A 17,704-nucleotide genomic window follows, 5' to 3' on the forward strand; every position below is an offset into this window, starting at 1 on the left:
TTGTAACAGAAGCCCCGTTATTTGGTCAAAATTAAAGATAATAGAGATTTTTGGACTCTCTAAAAATTGGAGAAAACTAGTTAACTTCTTATCTAAATCTAAGTAAAAACAGCAGACTGTAAAGAACCTTTGGGCACATTTTTGCTGATGAGCTCTGGAAAGAAATTGAGGTAAGATCTAGAATAACAATTGGGATTTATTAAATATATTAATGTCATTTATGTAAATATTAGCAAAGACCCTATATGTTGCTTTAATAATAATAATAATAATGCATTTTATTTGAGGGCACCTTTCAGAAACCCAAGGTCACCTTACAAAAAACAAAATTAATAAAAGGAACAGTAGTCATAACATACACAAAATAAGTTAAACTTACAAAACAGAGCTTGACAACAGATAAAATCAGCATTAAAGCGAATACACCAGTTTAAACAGATGTGTTTTGAGCTGTGTCTTAAATACGGAAAGGGAGTCAATATTTCTTAGTGCAGGAGGAAGAGAGTTCCAGAGCTGAGGAGCAGAGCGACTGAAAGCTCTGTTCCCTATAGTAATAAGGTGTGAGGACGGAACAGTAAGATGAATAGCAGATGATGATCTGAGAAGGCGGGAAACAGTGGTGATATGGAGCAGGTCACACAAATATGAAGGAGCAGATTTATGGATACACTTGTATGTAAGAAGTAAGCTTTTAAAATTTATCCTGGCTTCTACGGGCAACCAGTGAAGCTGCTGAAGAACTGGGGTAATATGAGCTCTTGATGGAGTGCAAGTTATGACCCGAGCTGCAGAATTTTGAAGAAGTTGGAGTTTATGAAGGGACCTTTTAGGGAGACCAAATAGGAGGGAATTGCAGTAATCAATACGGGACGTAATAAGACTATGGACAAGGATGGCAGAAGCATGGGGAGTAAGGAAGGGACGGAGTCGGTTAATATTACGTAAGTGGAAGTAAGCGGACCGGGTTATGTAATTAATGTGAGACTGGAATGAAAGAGTATTATCAAGTATGACACCCAAGCTCTTAACCTGAGGGGAGGGAAGGGTGGGAGAATTTTCAATGTTAATGGAAAAACCGTGGGATTTGGTTATAATAGATGGTGTACCAACAAGTAAAACTTCAGCTTTATTACTGTTAAGTTTGAGAAAATTGGAGGAGAACCAGGATCTAATCTCAATAAGACAGTTTGAGAGGGAGGTAGGTGGGAGGGATGAATTGGGTTTAGAAGAAATGCAGAGCTGGGTGTCATCGGCATAACAGTGAAAATTGATATTATATTTTCAGAATATATGACCAAGAGTGAGCATGTAAGTAATGAATAAAAGAGGCCCTAATACTGAACCTTGGGGCACACCAGCAGAAACAGGATATGAAGAATGGGATTTAAATTGGATAAACTGAGTGCGGTCTGAGAGATAGGAGGTAAACCAGGTAAGTGGGGTATGATTAATACCAATGGAAGCTAACCGGTTCAGGAGAATATTGTGAGAAATGGTATCAAACGCCGCACTAAGATCAAGAAGGATGAGGATGGATAGGAGACAAGAATAAGCTGCCATCAGAAGGTCAGTGGTAATCCTTAACAGAGCAGTTTCTGTTTTATGATTGGGGCGGAAACCAGATTGAAATTGTTCATAGAGATTATGGTCATTGAGATGTAAATGAAGCTGGGCGGCGACAACTTAAGCCATTCACGTGTCTGGGTTTCATACATAAATTTTTCTGCACCCTACATACATCTGGAAACCATAAGAGAGGCCCACGTGTCATGTTGCCATATCAACATCTTTGCATTTGTCTGAACTTGACATTATACTCCACTGCAGACAGAGACACAGCCAGCTGGAGACCTGAAAACCGAGTAGTCGTTCCCACTCTACTTCTTTGGAATCTGCGTTGTAGGGCACATGGACAGTTGGTGCTACGAGTGTAACAACTCTGTGATAAGCCCTGGGTCAGACACAGTTTTAGACGCTTACTGCCACATTTTACCGGACCAAGCACACCATCTCACATTCTCTCTGTCTATAAGCATGGAGCAAAGAAGATAAGCCATTAACTACAGGTCCTCACAGACTGACTGGATGAATCACTGTATAGCATCCAACTCACTTATGGAATTCCTCATTCAACAATCCTTACCAATTGAGCACTTTCTGGATGTATTGTACACGGTAGGAGTCCATACGTGGATTCAATCCTTTACAAAAACACAAACAGTTCTCTTCCTCACTTGCCTAAAAACTGATTATTGCATAGCTGACGTCAACAGCTTCATGAGCATTTTGAATAAAACTACAAGAGACAAGGTCAGGAAGTTCAAGTCATATATCTCCCAGCATGCCCCTCTACCTATCAAAGCTTTCCAGAAAAGGTACCTATTTTAATCAGTGGAGAGTAAAATGCCTGAGTAAATATTTTCAGAGCTAAAATTTACTTTATAAAGGAAATGTATAGTTTTTTTTATTAGTTTCATTGTTTGTTTCAGAAGTATTATTATTATTATTATTATTACACAGCAAAGACAGAATAAAACTGTCTTTCTTTGCAACGACAATAAATTTTTCTCACTAGTTGAAATGCTTAATTGTCGACACTTTTAACAAGTCATTATTTTACATGGAGCACTGTTCATGTGAGTCAACATTAAACAGTTGCTTGGTTTAGCCTACAAGAAGTTTTACAATTACTGCCTATTCTGTCGATGGTAACGGAGATTCGATATACACACACTTTGGACTCCGCAGAAAAAATATTACCGTACTGACACCTACGTGCTTAGTATATCATGCGGAACAAAAGTTGCCTGTGCAGTTTCACATCGGTCATAAATATGTGTCGGACCATCCCACCAAACGAGGAGCAGCTGACTACTGAAAAGCATTGTAGAATCAGTTTATGTGTTGTAGATGAGTCGTTTTAGATGCTCTGTGCTGATGTACTGAAAAGGCGTACAATCAGAAGTGGTCATGCTGAATTCTTCTGACTAACGTTTTATGAAAATATGTTTGCCAAACCATTTCGTGTCAAATCCAACACCGCAATCAAAGGATCAGACAGGTGAGTCACTGCTGCTCACATCTTTAGCTGACGCTTGCTTCTTCTACATATTCACATTTATTATATGTGGTGGAGGACTCTAAACATTTTTTTAAACTGTCCAAGTATCAGACGCTGTCCTCCTCATATAACTGGAATAAATCAAAACGGAGTAGTTCTTCTCTTCAGCTTACAGTGAAGCTTCTGGTCAGTGAATGAATAGATTTAAATAGCGGCGATATATCAGTTTTTCCGTATATCTTCGTATTTGAGCTGAAAGCTCATTATTAGCTGGCACTGTCAATATCGATCAATATTTAACAAGGACAAATAATGACCATATTATTTTACTCTTATAATAATAACAATAATAATAACGCTTATTTGTATATCATTTATCACGTTTATCAAAACCAGTGTTACGAGGTGCTTCGCATAGGAACAGAATAAACGGACATACTGGGTGGAAATTATAATTTAAAAAAAAAATCAATCAAAATGTGCCGGTGTCAAAATGTAAATCCAATACAATGTGATTCCAGTAAAATTAACATTAAAATCAAAAAGTTGAAAGAATAAGGTGAAGCTAATCTATGAATGTAAAAAATATATATATCTAAAATGTATGCTAAATGTTTTTTTAAAGGTTTTCAACGTAAATAAATATTTAGCAGTGATTTTAAAGTAAACACCAGCTGGATTTCCTCAGGCAGGTCATTTCCCTCCCACTGTCAGAAAAAGTCCTGATATTAATAATTGGCACGTGTGGGAGGATCGTCAGCCAATCAGATCGTCTGTCTCTTCAAGACTATAAAAGCAGGCCTGGACGAACTGCTCAGCCTCTCTCTTCCACTCCAACTGTTGATGTTTGTCTCTTAGTTAGGTTATGTTTATATATATATTCTTGGGCTGGGCTTTAAATATACTGTCAGTTCTAAAAGAAATGGGGAGCCTGTGTAGAGGCATTAAGACTCGTGGAATATGTTCAGTTTTCTTGGTTCTTTTAAAAGGTCTACCTGTTGTATTTTGTGATTTAGTGCTTTCTGATACCTGTGTAATTATTATTAAAATAATCCAACCCAGTGGAAATTAAAGTATGAATGATAGTCTGACACTGAATCATTTTTGTAAAGTACTGATCGTATCTTTACAAAATTCCTTAGGTGATAGTAGCAGGACTGGGAAATCTTGTTTATGTTTCTCACAACTGTGATTAGATTTGAATATCACACTCAGGTCTCGGACAGCAGATGTTACATGAATGGATAAAGAACCAAGGAGAGAACTTGATGCTTGGATGCAGCTTTTCTGAACCAATGATGACATTTTTTTATTTCATCAGTTACAGAATTAGACAGTTGAAGAGGTTGGCTAAAACGTGGATTTTTCTCTGACCCAGAGCTGTATGTCATCTCTTTTATAAGATTGCTGTTATGAGATGAATAGTACCTTTGGGACATTTTGGAGTTTGGAGCTCTTGAATCATATTTCCCTCCTGCATGCAGGTTGTAACTTGGGCCCTAGGAAAAACTGAGTTTCTTAATCCTGAGTTGAGGGTACTCTGAGGTTTCTGTTACAGAAAGAATGCTAACATAAACTCTGAATCTGTGTACCTATCATGCTTGCTGTCTGGTTTTCTTCTTCAATGAACTCCTAGTTTCTCTCGGACTCCTTCTGCTGCTCCTGAATCAACTGACAAGCATTTAGATTAATTTCCTCCCTCATGAGGTCCCTATCAAATCATGCAGTGGAGTGATTTAATATGAAGTTTATGTTTTTCCAAACACCAGAATTCAAGGTCAGTCTTTATTTTTTGTACTTAGCAGAGTCCTCAGTCATCAATGTGAGGACAGACGCAGCGATTACACTGCCGATTTATTTCCAGCTCAGAATAAAATCTGTACACTACATCTTTCACAATGACTCTGTGGAGGGTAATGCAGCTGTCACACCATCAGCCAACAATAACTGTTTAAATAAAGCTTTGCACACGTAAACACACAATCATTTATGAGGTTGTAGTCGGAAAAAATGTCTGACACTGTTAAGATCTTGAACTTTATGTGAATATTTGAATAAAGATGAGACAGAGATAACTTTGAGATGATAAAACAGAGCCAAATGTAGTTTAAAGTGGGCTTTTAAAAGCAGGCTGCAGACAGTCTGACTGAATTTCATGTTGAAATAAATCCATATGTTGAAATATAGCCATTAAATTATGTTGAGCAATATTTTAAAAAGTATAATGTTTGAAAGTTCACATTCTGAATCTGTTGGGCTCTCAGACAACACTTCTGATGACGGGACAGGTAAAAAAATAAATAAAGTTCAAATTCTGCACCATGACACATTTTCTAGAGAATTTAGGCTAAAGCAGTTACCTACCTTTTGTATTCAGTTTCTGTTCCCTGCGTTTTCTCAGTGTCACTTTAATCAGAATACTTTATTAATCCCGAAGGAAATTAGGGAAGATATCAAATGTAGATGTCGCAGTCGCATGCATCCCATCCTTATTGAATTAACTTCATCAGACACATCGTAACCATAGCCAGTATAAAAGATTTATATATTTTATGCATGCATTTGATGGCCAATTAGACCAAGCTGGTTAAAATAACTCCCCCATCCCCTTTTCTCTATCATCATGGTGCGCACTGACACTCATCCTCTCCTGATGATGACTTTCATTTACTAATCACACATGATTATCTCAGAGAGAACATGTATCTGAGATAACATTTATTTCCATTTATGAGCCAAGCGAAGAGGACCTTAATCCACTCAGAGTTTATTGAACTTGGCTCCTAAGTGGCGGTAAATAATAACCCGCTGAAAGGAGCAGATGACTATTTTTTGGCAAGGTGACAAATGAAACTAATGTTTTAGAGGAAAAGTATAGTTTTGACAAGCTATTATAGCTGATAGCTGAAAAAAAACAAATAAAATATAAATTTGGATTCTAAAAAAAAAAATCTTTTAACAAATAAATGGATCAATTTCCTTGAGTTGAGCATAAAAATAGTGTGGGTCATGGTGCAGTTAAGCCAAGCATAAACAGGGTAATCTGTTAAGATATTATCAGATAAATTGAAATGGTATATTTTTAAAACATCTGTTCGTGTGTATTTTATCTATTTCTGTGTTGTTGCCTTTAGGAGAAAGCTCAAAGCTGACTTATCCGCGGCCTTTCCTTTGCTGTCTGCTGATGAACTGTCTGAACTGGTCCCCAATAAAGAGGAACTAATTGTTCTCAAGAGTTATGCACACAAGGGAGATGCTGTGACAGTTTATGTTCTTCATAAAAATCCAGTGTTCTTTGAAGTGGATAAAAAACTTTTTCCTACCGGTAATTAAACTGCAATGAACGCACTAATATGGGATACAATGGGATGACTGATCTGCTCTTAAGTAACTTTTTTTTTTGGTCATATTTATTAGTGTATGTTCTTTGGCGATACCCCGCTCTCCTCCCAGCCTTCAAGACATGGCCTCCTGTTCTTCAGAAATTGACTGGAGGGGCAGGTATGCTTTTTTTTTTTTGAGGTGGGGGATCAGTGAATCGTGTGCAAATGTTTTGTGCAAAGTTATGAGAGAATATTGTGCTTTTCCAAAGATCTCATGCTCCCAGGTGTGGTGGTGCCTTCATGTGGTCTCCCAGATGTGAAACAGGGAGACAGCTGTGCTGTTACATTAGTGAACAACAGGTATGTTATATTAAACACTTTTGGAAGACCTTTCCTAAAAAATGTAAGTGTGACTGTGTCCTTCGGGTTGTTCCTAGAGCACCTGTTGCAGTTGGGACAGCTGCTGTGTCCACTGAACAGATGCACTGTTTGGGTATGAAAGGAAGAGGAGTCTGCATTCTTCACACGTACATGGATTATCTCTGGTGAGTCGCTTTCACCTTAAAGCATTGAATTGTTTTGAATTTAAGTTTAGTGGCATTATTGATTAGTGTCGTTTCACTCCATTAAATTGAAGGCTACAGTTGGCAGCTCCTTAGCTTAGCATGAAGACTCTAGCAGGTGGAGAATTTTTGGTGTGTTTTTTCTCAATAACTAGGGCAGTGAATGTTTGAAGTTGCGTGTCTCTCAGTGTTGGCCAAATTGGTGACCTGTGCTGGGTGTATCCTGGCTTGCACCTCTGACAGCTGGGTGTTGGTTCAAACCTGCTTCTCAGGCTTTCTCCAGGCATGTTCTCCCTCTGCCCATGTAGGCTACTTCCCACAGTTCACAGCTTGGTTATTTAGTTTATTGGTGATTCTAAATTTGCCATTGGTTTGACAGATGATGCAAAAAGTGATGCAAAAATGGAAAAAAAAAAAAGTGATGAAAAAAAAAATGAAGCACTTACACAACAAGGACCACCTGTCTTCTTTTCCTTATGAGGATATTCCAAAAACAGTGAAGATGAAACTGATAACATTTGATCATTGTTTGTTAGTGATGCACATTATGTTTTTGCACATCATGTCTGCCCGTCCCACTCTCCTAAACGCAGTGGCTTTGAAATTTATCAAGGCTTTTTCGGAAATGAACTCATGACATTTTGGCTATAAAAGGTCCTTTTGACCTCATGTCCATCCCATTCCTGTGACTATATCAGGAACGCTTGGTGAACTTCAGATTTGGCATGAATATTTATTTGGACTCAAACATCAACAAATTAGAGTTTGGTAAATTGGGAAAAAATTCCCGCAAATAAAATGACATTCTGAAATAATGACATTTCACATTTGATTAGATATTGCATTAGTGATGCTTATATTTAGTGCCCATCTATTAGTTTAATTTAATCTTCATTACACACAGTGCACTCACGGGACACTTCATTAGGTACACCTTGCTAGTACTGATTTGAACCCCCTGTTTTGCCTTCAGAACTGCCTCAATTCTTTATAGCAAGGACTCAACCAGGTTGTGGAAACATTCCTCAGAGATTTTGGTCCATATTAATTTGTTGGCAGCACATCCATGATACAAATCTACTGTTCCAGCACATTCCAGAGGTGCTTTATTGGATTGAGATCTGGTGACTGGAGGCCAACTGAGTACAGTAAACTGTTCAAGAGCACAGTTTGAGATGATTTGAGCTTTTTGACATTTATTTTCCTGGCAGCAGACGTAAAAAGGTGGATACCCTGTGGTGATAAATAGGCAGGCATGGTCACCATCAATAGCCAGATAAGCTGTGGCATTTCCATCACCAGCAGCCTGAACCAAGGCAAAAGTTATCCATGCTTTCATGTTGTTTATGCCAAACTCTGACCTTACATTTGAATGTTGCAGCAGAAATGGAGAGTCTCCAGACCAGGTGACACTTTTCCGTCCAATCTGGGCGAGCCCATGTGAATTCAGTTTCCTGTTCTTAGCTGACATGAGTCTCACTTTTTGTGGTCTCCTGCTGCTGTAGCACATCTGCTTCAAGGTTTGACGTGTTGTGCATTTAGAGATGCTCTTCTGCATTATAAGTGATTATTTGATTTGAAGTGTTCTCTTCATCAAAGGAGTCTGGCCTTTCTCCTCTGACCTCTGTAATAAAGAAGGCATTTTGTGTTACTGAATAGCTGAATAACTGTATCCAGTAAAGTGGCTACTCATTAGGACTGTTTAAAATAAAAGTACTGATGCAGGTAAAAAGGACTGTATTTTGTTTGTGGTGAGTTTGTCCGATTTGAGTTTGAACAAGCATTCGTTTAAACTGCAAGTTGATTGGCTGGTGGAGGCAAAAAGTCAAAATGCTCTAATGCCAGTTTCATATCCTTTTCAGGGCTTTTGGAGATAAGTCAGGTCCTCCTTCTTTACCAGATGCAGAAAGTGAAGCACATGGGGAGAACGGTGAGGAATGTGAAATCAGTGACAAAGAGGAGGAGGAAGTTGATAAGTGTGTGGAGGAGCAGCACAGTCCAGAGGAAACGGTCACAGATCAAGCCCAGTCTTGTTTTGAGGAGCTGAGCTTAGTTGAACAGGATGAAGAGAAGGGCGAAAAGAACAATGAGGAGGAGGAGGAGACCCAGGATGAGCAGAAAACACCACAAGGTACCAGATGTACAACAAAAGTCGCCTTGAGGCTTGAGGTGACTTTTGAATAGATGTAATCAAATTCTCTCACATATTTTCCTTGATGTAACAGGATGATGGTAAGTGCAAGGATCAGAAGTGTTATTAATAAAAATGAAGTTATAGATTTACCATTAAATTACTTCCCACCAAAGTTGTTCTGAATCTGCTTTTAATAATACTTCGCCAAAACCTCATAAATACTTTAATCCCCGATTTAAATCTGATTGACGTAATGACTACTAAATGGTTGCAGGGCAGGCTTGATGACTTTGTTGGGTTTTTTTTGTGAACATGTGGTTTTGTTATGTTAATTCAGCTGTGGAATACTTTTTTTTTTTTTTTTTTTTTGCATGCTCAGAGAAAAGTATGTAATACAGGTCATGCCTTGTTTTCACAGAGGTAATGGACGCCATGCTGTTGCAGTGCTTTCTTCATGCCTTAAAGAGCAAGGTGAAGAAGTCAGAGCTCCCCCTACTGACGAGTACATTTCTCCGCAACCATATGTTTTCTTGCTGGTAATGTATAAATCACCTTTGTAGAAGTTTTAAGGGGAAAGAAAAATTATTGCTGAAAACACCTTGTATTTTTCAGCCCAAGTGGAAAGCAACTTGATATCAAGAAGTCGAGCTATAAGAAGGTATCATGTGTCCAGCTTGTGACATTGAACACATTTTAGTATGAAATGCATAACCTCATCAGTATGTGTGTCTTTTCTAACAGCTCTCCAAGTTTCTACAGACAATGGAGCAACGGTATAACATCGTGCGAGTAAAGGAACTCACCAAGGGTGTGGAGAGTATTGTGGAGGTGGACTGGAAGAATCCAGAGTGAGTCGAGGGCTTTTTCAAAATAAAGAAATTCTTCATAGGGATTGAAACTTGCAACCCACCCACATTCAGCAAGGCTAGCTCTGTGTTTGTACTTTGTATTACTGTTGCCTTGTTTTTTTGTAGACTGCGTTCCTTCAGCTTTCCCGAGGACACAGATGTTGAATCGACTCCACTGCCGGATGGAGAGGAAGGAGAAATTCCGTATCATCCTCCAGAGATCACAACTCTATACTCTGTGTCTGCTCGGCTGGAGCCTCTCTTTCTGAATGCAAACAAGAGGTCTGTATATTTTCCTAACCCTGCCTCTTCATACTTCCTCCTGTTCGCATGGGTCGGACAGCAGGGGGACATAGCAGGGAGAGTTGGAGCTTGTGTTTCTTTAAAAGAGACACTGAATCCCAAGCAACTCCGGGAGAGCTGCTGATAATTGGCCTCACCCTCTGACCAACCTGTGAACTGATAGGGCAATATTTGTCTTACACAAGCTGAAGAATTCCTGGTCTTTAGCTGCGTCTGAAATCACACGTTTGATTGCTAATTTATTGCTCCATCTATAGTTTTCAAGTAGTTTTCCCCATAGGGACCCATAAATTCTGGAATGGAAAAATGGTTTCCATTGTAAATTGGGGTTTTTGACAGAAGGTTTTTCATTTGCTTTTTTCCCATCTATGAAAAGCCATGTGTTACTAATAGTACATCATCAGTACTGTAGAGTTTTCTTAGATCAAACGTAGCAAATTGCGCTAAAACAGAAATAGTAGTTTTCTTGGAAGATTCAGTGAACTGCCAGTTGTCATGTTCTTTCTAAGAACTACAAGCAGCCTTTCTGTCATGCAATATATTATTTTCATAATAAAATTAATTTGTTAAACTTTACAATTTCCCTTCAAACTGCTATAAGTTCAAGGATCTTCTCTCACTGAAACAACTCTGAAAATAAAGCCAAACAATAGCAGGTGCAGCATCATTTTTATATGTGTAACATCATTTTTTTAGCATGTTTATCAAATCAACAAATACCAGGACATTGACCCTTTTCTCTTTTTCACTCATCTAAATGATTTTCCTCAGTTCTTTGTTCCTCCATACCGAGGTTTTTGTCAAAGCTGCTGGCTTGTGGCTCTGGATAGCTTTAGCTTTTAGCCACTTTGTCTGTGTTAGGTTCTTTAAAATGTCCGTGCAGCTGGGTGAGGGTGATTGAAGGGTCGCGTTAGGTTTACTTTGTGTCTTCATCACGCTATGGGCCACAGCCTCACACTAATAACATGTGGCTGTAAGATTGTGAGCAACTATTAGCCTGCGACGCCATGTGCATGTTGCACATGTTGTTGCACATGCATGAAATAGAGAGGCTCATAATCGAACATACATCAGGCTGACCAGCTGGTCACCAGTCCAGGTCAAGAACACAGAAAATTGTCCTGACTCTGCTCCCTAGCTCAGTGGATGGGTGCATCTCTGTAATTGTTGCCCAGCTGCCACATTGTAAAAAAATTGCAACTCATTCAGCCTCTTACCACACATCTGTCTTCTAAAGTGGAGATGGCAAGTTAACACGAATAAAGCAAAACGCATGACAATGCTTTCTAAAAAGAACTGCCCCCTGCTGAATAACTTGGTTTGATCTTCCTCCTAGTGTGCTTTGTATGGTGACCACTCATCGTGGGAATTGTAGGCGTTCCCAGCTTAGGTTTTAATATCCAGGAGCTTCTAGTACGGTGCGTGACCTGTTGTGACAGGTGAAATGTTTATACTGATTCTGAAAAGGGTTATTGTCTGAATTCTTGGAGGGCAGTGTAATTCATATAAAACAATCCCTTGAAATATCCAATGAAATGACTATATACTGAAACAATCTTGGACTGAGATTTTTTTAAATAAATTTAAATTAGCTTCAGAAGCTTCTGTGGAGAACCCACACTATTACTCCAAGGACTGTTTGTTTATATACTAATTAGCCAGAACATTAAAACCACCAGTGTAGGTCTACCAAAACAGCTCAGTTAGCCACAGGCGGTCAGGAGCATTTGTTTGGGTAAAATGCTCAAGTACCTCAAATAATCAACAACCCTGCATCTGTTTTCCTGAGCTTTAAATCTCTTAGCCTTAATTTAAATACTTTGAGTAAAACTGTCTTGGCAGCCGGGGATCGGTCCGCCAGGGCCCTCCGCTCCTGGCTGTCGCCTGGCACACAATGCACCCGACCCCTATGGCGCCTCCTGCGGGTGGTGGGCCCATGTCTCCTCTTCGGGCTGTGCTCGACCTCGGGCACCCTCCCCGGGCTTGGCTCCAGGGCGGGGCCCCGGTAACCCTATCCCGGGCAGGGTAAACTGTTCCCCTGATGTTTTCTTCATAAGGGTCTTCTGATTCGCTCTTTGTCTGGTCCCTCACCCAGGACCAATTTGCCATGGGAGACCCTACCAGGGGGCAAAAGCCCCCAGACAACATAGCCCCTGGGATCCCTGGGACACACAAACCCCTCCACCACGATAAGGTAGCGATTCACGGAGAGGACGAGTTCCTGCCCCAAGTGGAGGAGCTCAAGTATCTCGGGGTCTTAATAATAATAATAATGGATTGCATCTATATAGCGCTTTTCAGGATCCTTCAAAGCGCTTTACAATGCCACTATTCATTCACTCTCACATTCATACACTGGTGAAAGCAGCTACAGTTGTAGCCACAGCTGCCCTGGGGCAGACTGACAGAAGCGAGGCTGCCATATCGCACCATCGGCCCCTCTGGCCATCACCAGTAGGCGGTAGGTGAAGTGTATTGCCCAAGGACACAATGACCGAGACTGTCCGAGCCGGGGCTCGAACCAGCAACCTTCCGATTACAAGACGAACACCCAACTCTTGAGCCACGATCGCCCTTGTTCGTCTTGTTCGCGAGTGATGGGAGAAGGGAGCCGGAGATTGACAGACGGGTTGGTGCTGCGGCCGCAGTGATGCGGACGCTGCACCTGTCCGTCGTGGTGAAGAGAGAGCTGAGTGTAAAAGCGAAGCTCTCTATTTACCAGTCGATCTACGTCCCTACCCTCACCTATGGCCACGAACTGTGGGTAGTGACCGAAAGAACGAGATCGCGGATACAAGCAGCAGAAATGAGCTTCCTCCGAAGGGTGGCTGGCCTCTCCCTTAGAGATAGGGTGAGAAGTTCGGCCATCCGGGAGGGGCTCAGAGTAGAGCCGCTGCTCCTCCGCATCGGAAGGAGCCAGCTGAGGTGGTTCGGGCATCTGACAAGGATGCCTCCTGGGCGAGGTGTTCCGGGCATGTCCCACTGGGAGGAGGCCCCGGGGCAGACCCAGGACACACTGGAGAGATTATATCTCTCGGCTGGCCTGGGAACGCCTTGGTGTTCCCCCGGATAAGCTGGAGGAGGTGGCTGGGGAGAGGGAGGTCTGGGCTTCTCTGCTTAGGCTGCTGCCCCCGCGACCCGGCCCCGGATAAAGCGGATGAAGATGGATGGATGGATGGATGGATGAGTAAAACTGCTGATTCAAGTTTAAATCTGCAGTTTTTTTCTAGCTGTGTTGCTTTATATAGATTAGTCTATTAGGAAATAAACTCATCAAAAGAAAGTAGATATTTTTATTAAAGCTTAGGTAGCCTTTATAAGTTTTTCTCATTTGTATTGATCGGTGATACTAATGTGTGCTTTGTTGCCTCTTTAGGAAAGGAGCTACACTGCATCCTGCTGAAGTAAGAAGTATTGTCACGGAGTATGTGAAGGACAATGAGCTGGTGGATGAAAATAATAAGAAGTAAGAGGCTGTTCAAAACTCTACTGTGATTCAGAGTGGATATTTGAAAAACCACAGACAGAAGAACACAGAACAACTAAACATTGAAAACCTGGAGACCACGCTGCTGAGTTGAACCGGGCGTGGTGGTGAACAGCAGACTCACTGACTATTAAATACAGAACTGACCTTAATAACATTATAATGAGCTAAAATGTTTAAATGTGACTCTGAGACTCCAAAAAACATCTCATGTTTCCTTTTCTAATAATTTGTTCCTCATCTGATGTGAAACAAACTAGCAGTGATTTATGGGAGAAAATAAACTATCTGCCACAAAGCTGGCATGGCTTAACAGTGCAGCATGCTCCCTGTTTAGTGCCATCCCTCAAGCCTCACTATTTTTGTCCTCCTTACTAGTTACGTGACCATCAACCCAACTCTGTGTGACTGCTTACTGGAGAAATCAGAGTATCAGGAGGTAGTCTCTCTCAAATGGGATGACCTCTTTAGCAGGTAAAGACAAACTTTTTTTAAAGCGCTGTGTACAACATTGAACATGTTGCTTTTTGAAGTACTGTACACCACCCACACTTAAAAACAGCTGTACTAGAAATAGACAAAAATAGTTTGCATTTCTGTATAGGGCTGTGTGATGTGACCAAATTTCATATCCCGATATAAGACATCTATCCTCCCAACAACCCAACAACGGTATATATCACAAAAATGTTACAATTTCTGTAAATTCCGCGAATGTCAGGCAACTCGATTTGGGTAAAGGGTTGGGTTTTTTTTGGGGGGGGGGTTCTTCTTCTTAGCCGGTCGTGTACCTGGAGTCAAGTGTTTTAACCGATGCATGAAACTATACATTTTTAGACATTTTCTGTGTTAGTATTTATTACACAGCGTGCTGCGGGGAAAAGCTGATTCTAATGTTTGATTCTAAGGTTTATTTTTTTGGCACCTGACAGTAGGGCTGCACGATTAATCGTTAGAAAATCGCGATCTCGATTCATACTTATGTGCGATCTCATTTCCAAATGACAACGATTTAAAAAAAAAAAAATAAATAAAAAAAAATAAAAAAAGACAACGACGATTGTACCGCATTTTGATCCGGGACATAATCTGCATGAAAACAAGCGCTCACTCTTCCTGCTCAACAAATGACAAGGGCGGAGCCTTATACCACGTGATACAGAAGCTGTGCCATGTGATGCTAAAATTAGCAGGGAAAAAACTAGGGCTGAACGATATATCGCATTTGCGATAATATCGCGACACGATCAAGTGCAATTTTCTAACTGCAAAGGCTGCGATTATACTCTGGACATGTCCAAATTCATGGGCTGCATCCTCCTGAGGCCGCATTTGTAGACCGATTACGTCACAGCGACGCGCCGAAGGCTGTCCAAATTACTACCATATCCCAGAATTCATAGCGCGGCCCAGCCGAACTCCAGTTTCCAGCAATGGCGGCCGCTACTAAGTTTTAAAATTACTCATACTAATCTTTCTGGGTCACAAAATAAACTTTTAACATATTTTCAGGCGAGAAAGTAGCTGTGTAAACATCAAATATCTGCTCGGTTTATCAAGATATCCCATATTTGCAAAAGTGCTTCGACGTTTTCAGAGGCGTCTGCTACCCACCAGCTCGACAGCTAGCCGGGAGCTCGAGGGTTACTGATGCGGCCGAGAACGGCACAACTCCCGGCACATCATTTTCAGATCACCGCGGAGTTTCGCTGCTCGGGTTAAACGTAATATATAAGTCACTTAGACAACCTAAAAATGTTATTTTTGGGCTTTTTTCAGTGTTTTGTTTGTTCGTGAGTAAATCGGTTTGGCTGAGATTAAAGTTATTAGATTAGATAAAATAAAACTTTATTAATCCCCCGGGTGGGTTCCTCCTTGGTTTTCACACAGCTGACTAAACGTCAAACAGAAAACTTATTAAACAGAAGTATGAGACAGTCGAGAATTTACACCAGTGTCTGGTTATATTTTAGATAGCAAGAAGCAGACGGCCGAGTTTATTAAACTCCACCGAGACAGCGGTGACGCTAATCAGAACTAGACCGTCCAATTTCACGCCTTTAAATTTTAAAGGCGTGTTTGTGTGTGTGTTTATACAATTGCTATTATGTTTGCACTTTATGTGTAATGTTACTGACTGCAGAGATCAGTAAGATGTGTGTATTTTTTATTTATTAGTTTTATTTATTTAATATTATTTTTTAATTGAATGACTGTCTAGTAGTTCACAGATGTCGAAAAACTGAGTGTGGTAAAGCCACTGATTTTTTTTATATATATTTCTGCAATCTGCACATTGTACTGACTTTCATTTTAATGTTTACACCAGGGTTCCTTGTCAGCACTTTATGCTCAGATGTTTGTAAGCTAAAAATAAACTATTGTGTATGTTCAAATATACTGTTGTGATTGAAGAAGTTAAATAAAAATGTCAGTCATCAATTCATGCATCACCTCATGTCATCATAACAGAGGTCTGTCTTCCAGGAAAGAACAGTTTAAAATTAATGTAATATAGTATTGGCCATACTATATGATGTATTGCTTGTCTTTGTTTAATAATACAGAAGACAAAGACCTTAAAAAATAATCGCATATCGCATCGCAATCGCAATATTGGGGCAAAAAAATCGCAATTAGATTATTTTCCATAATCGTTCAGCCCTAGAAAAAACAACGAAGAGCACGTCAGGGATGACGAGAAAGTGACAGGAGAAAATCCGTCCCGGACAACCACCCAAACATCAATAACGGGAACCTTATACAGCGCTTCCCTATACCCGTCGAACTTCCGCAGGCACAAAGAAATTACGGAGGCCATCACTTATCACCCGACCAATGATATGGCTCCCATCAACACTGTGCAAAACGAGGGATTTAGGAAAATGATCAACACCCTAGACAAACGCTACACAGTGCTGTCCCGCAACTATTTTTCTATTGTAGCACTACCTGCTCTATACACGCAGTGTCGAGCAACGGTGGAGACGGAATTTCAAGCAGTACAACATTTTGCGGCAACAACAAAACGTGAGACATTTGTTGTTTTTATGTTTATTTATTGTTTTTATGTTCAGTCTCAACTGTTACGAAGTTGATGTGCAGTATAAGTGCAATAAATATTTATACTGGAAAAGAAAATCGTGAGAGAATCGTGATCTCAATTCTAAGCCAAAAAAATCGTGATTCTCATTTTATGCAAAATCGTGCAGCCCTACCTGACAGCACTTTTTTGCTTCTCATCTGTAAACGCTCTGCGTACTCTTTCATGTGATTCAGTTTATTTTGAAAAGTCTCAACAGGATCTTTAGCTTTATTGTGAAAGGTTTATGTGGAAAATAAACAAGCGGACACGGGATGGTTTTACCGTGGTTGTTGCTAACATAAACGCATAAAAACAGTCGCTTGTCCGTCTGTAGTGTGGTTCTATTAAATATAAGAGAAACATAAGAAATTCTACAGTGACCATCAAAACGATGAAAAAATATCGCCATAAAAAATTTATTCTGTGACATCACGAAACAAACTATAGAACAATTGACTTTTTCATATCGGCATCCGTTATATATCGTTATATCGAACAGCCCTATTTCTGTAGTATTCAATAACGGAAACTGCATATAAATTGTATATAATACATCAGTATTTTAGTAAATTAGACAGATTAACTGGTTAAAGTAGCCAATGCAAATCCACATTTAAATTGCCTCTAATTACTAAAGTGGGCCAACCTTGCCCATCAGAAAGATTAAATAATCGTACTAATGCATCATTTAATCCTGGTCTGATCTGTAAATCTTTAACGCATCACTGCTGCTGACATAGTTTGCAATGCAGTTAAAGTAATTTGGGGGTTGTTTGTTTGTTTTTTGCTAGGTTATGATTGGCTTAGATCTCAGGTATTTGATTTAAGAAAAGGTTAATTGAATGGATAGGGCAATGTTTTCCTCATTTTAAAGGTGACTTTTTATGTTTTTAAAATTTC

The 17,704-nt window shown here is 40.0% G+C and overlaps 1 protein-coding gene across 3 annotated transcripts in view; it reads left to right on the top strand.

The window, feature by feature from the left end:
* The window catches only part of eif2d (eukaryotic translation initiation factor 2D), a 67,289-nt gene that overhangs the window by 8,921 nt on the left and 40,664 nt on the right, over positions 1–17,704 (top strand). For 2 of the 3 annotated variants that reach the window (XM_085393758.1, XM_085393760.1), the window contains exons 2-12: positions 6,196–6,386; positions 6,479–6,562; positions 6,654–6,744; positions 6,822–6,929; positions 8,810–9,078; positions 9,500–9,617; positions 9,694–9,739; positions 9,823–9,929; positions 10,056–10,211; positions 13,609–13,698; positions 14,098–14,193. In XM_085393758.1, the coding sequence (XP_085249884.1) occupies positions 6,196–6,386; positions 6,479–6,562; positions 6,654–6,744; positions 6,822–6,929; positions 8,810–9,078; positions 9,500–9,617; positions 9,694–9,739; positions 9,823–9,929; positions 10,056–10,211; positions 13,609–13,698; positions 14,098–14,193 (1,356 nt within the window). Of the gene's footprint in view, positions 1–2,835; positions 3,062–6,195; positions 6,387–6,478; positions 6,563–6,653; positions 6,745–6,821; positions 6,930–8,809; positions 9,079–9,499; positions 9,618–9,693; positions 9,740–9,822; positions 9,930–10,055; positions 10,212–13,608; positions 13,699–14,097; positions 14,194–17,704 lie in introns of those variants that run through there. The other variant, XM_085393759.1, reaches the window with a different exon arrangement.

This window comes from Rhamphochromis longiceps, linkage group LG20, assembly GCF_057381845.1.
Source record: "Rhamphochromis longiceps isolate RC_006_pf linkage group LG20, R_longiceps_female_GT1.1, whole genome shotgun sequence".
NCBI lineage: Eukaryota > Metazoa > Chordata > Actinopteri > Cichliformes > Cichlidae > Rhamphochromis > Rhamphochromis longiceps.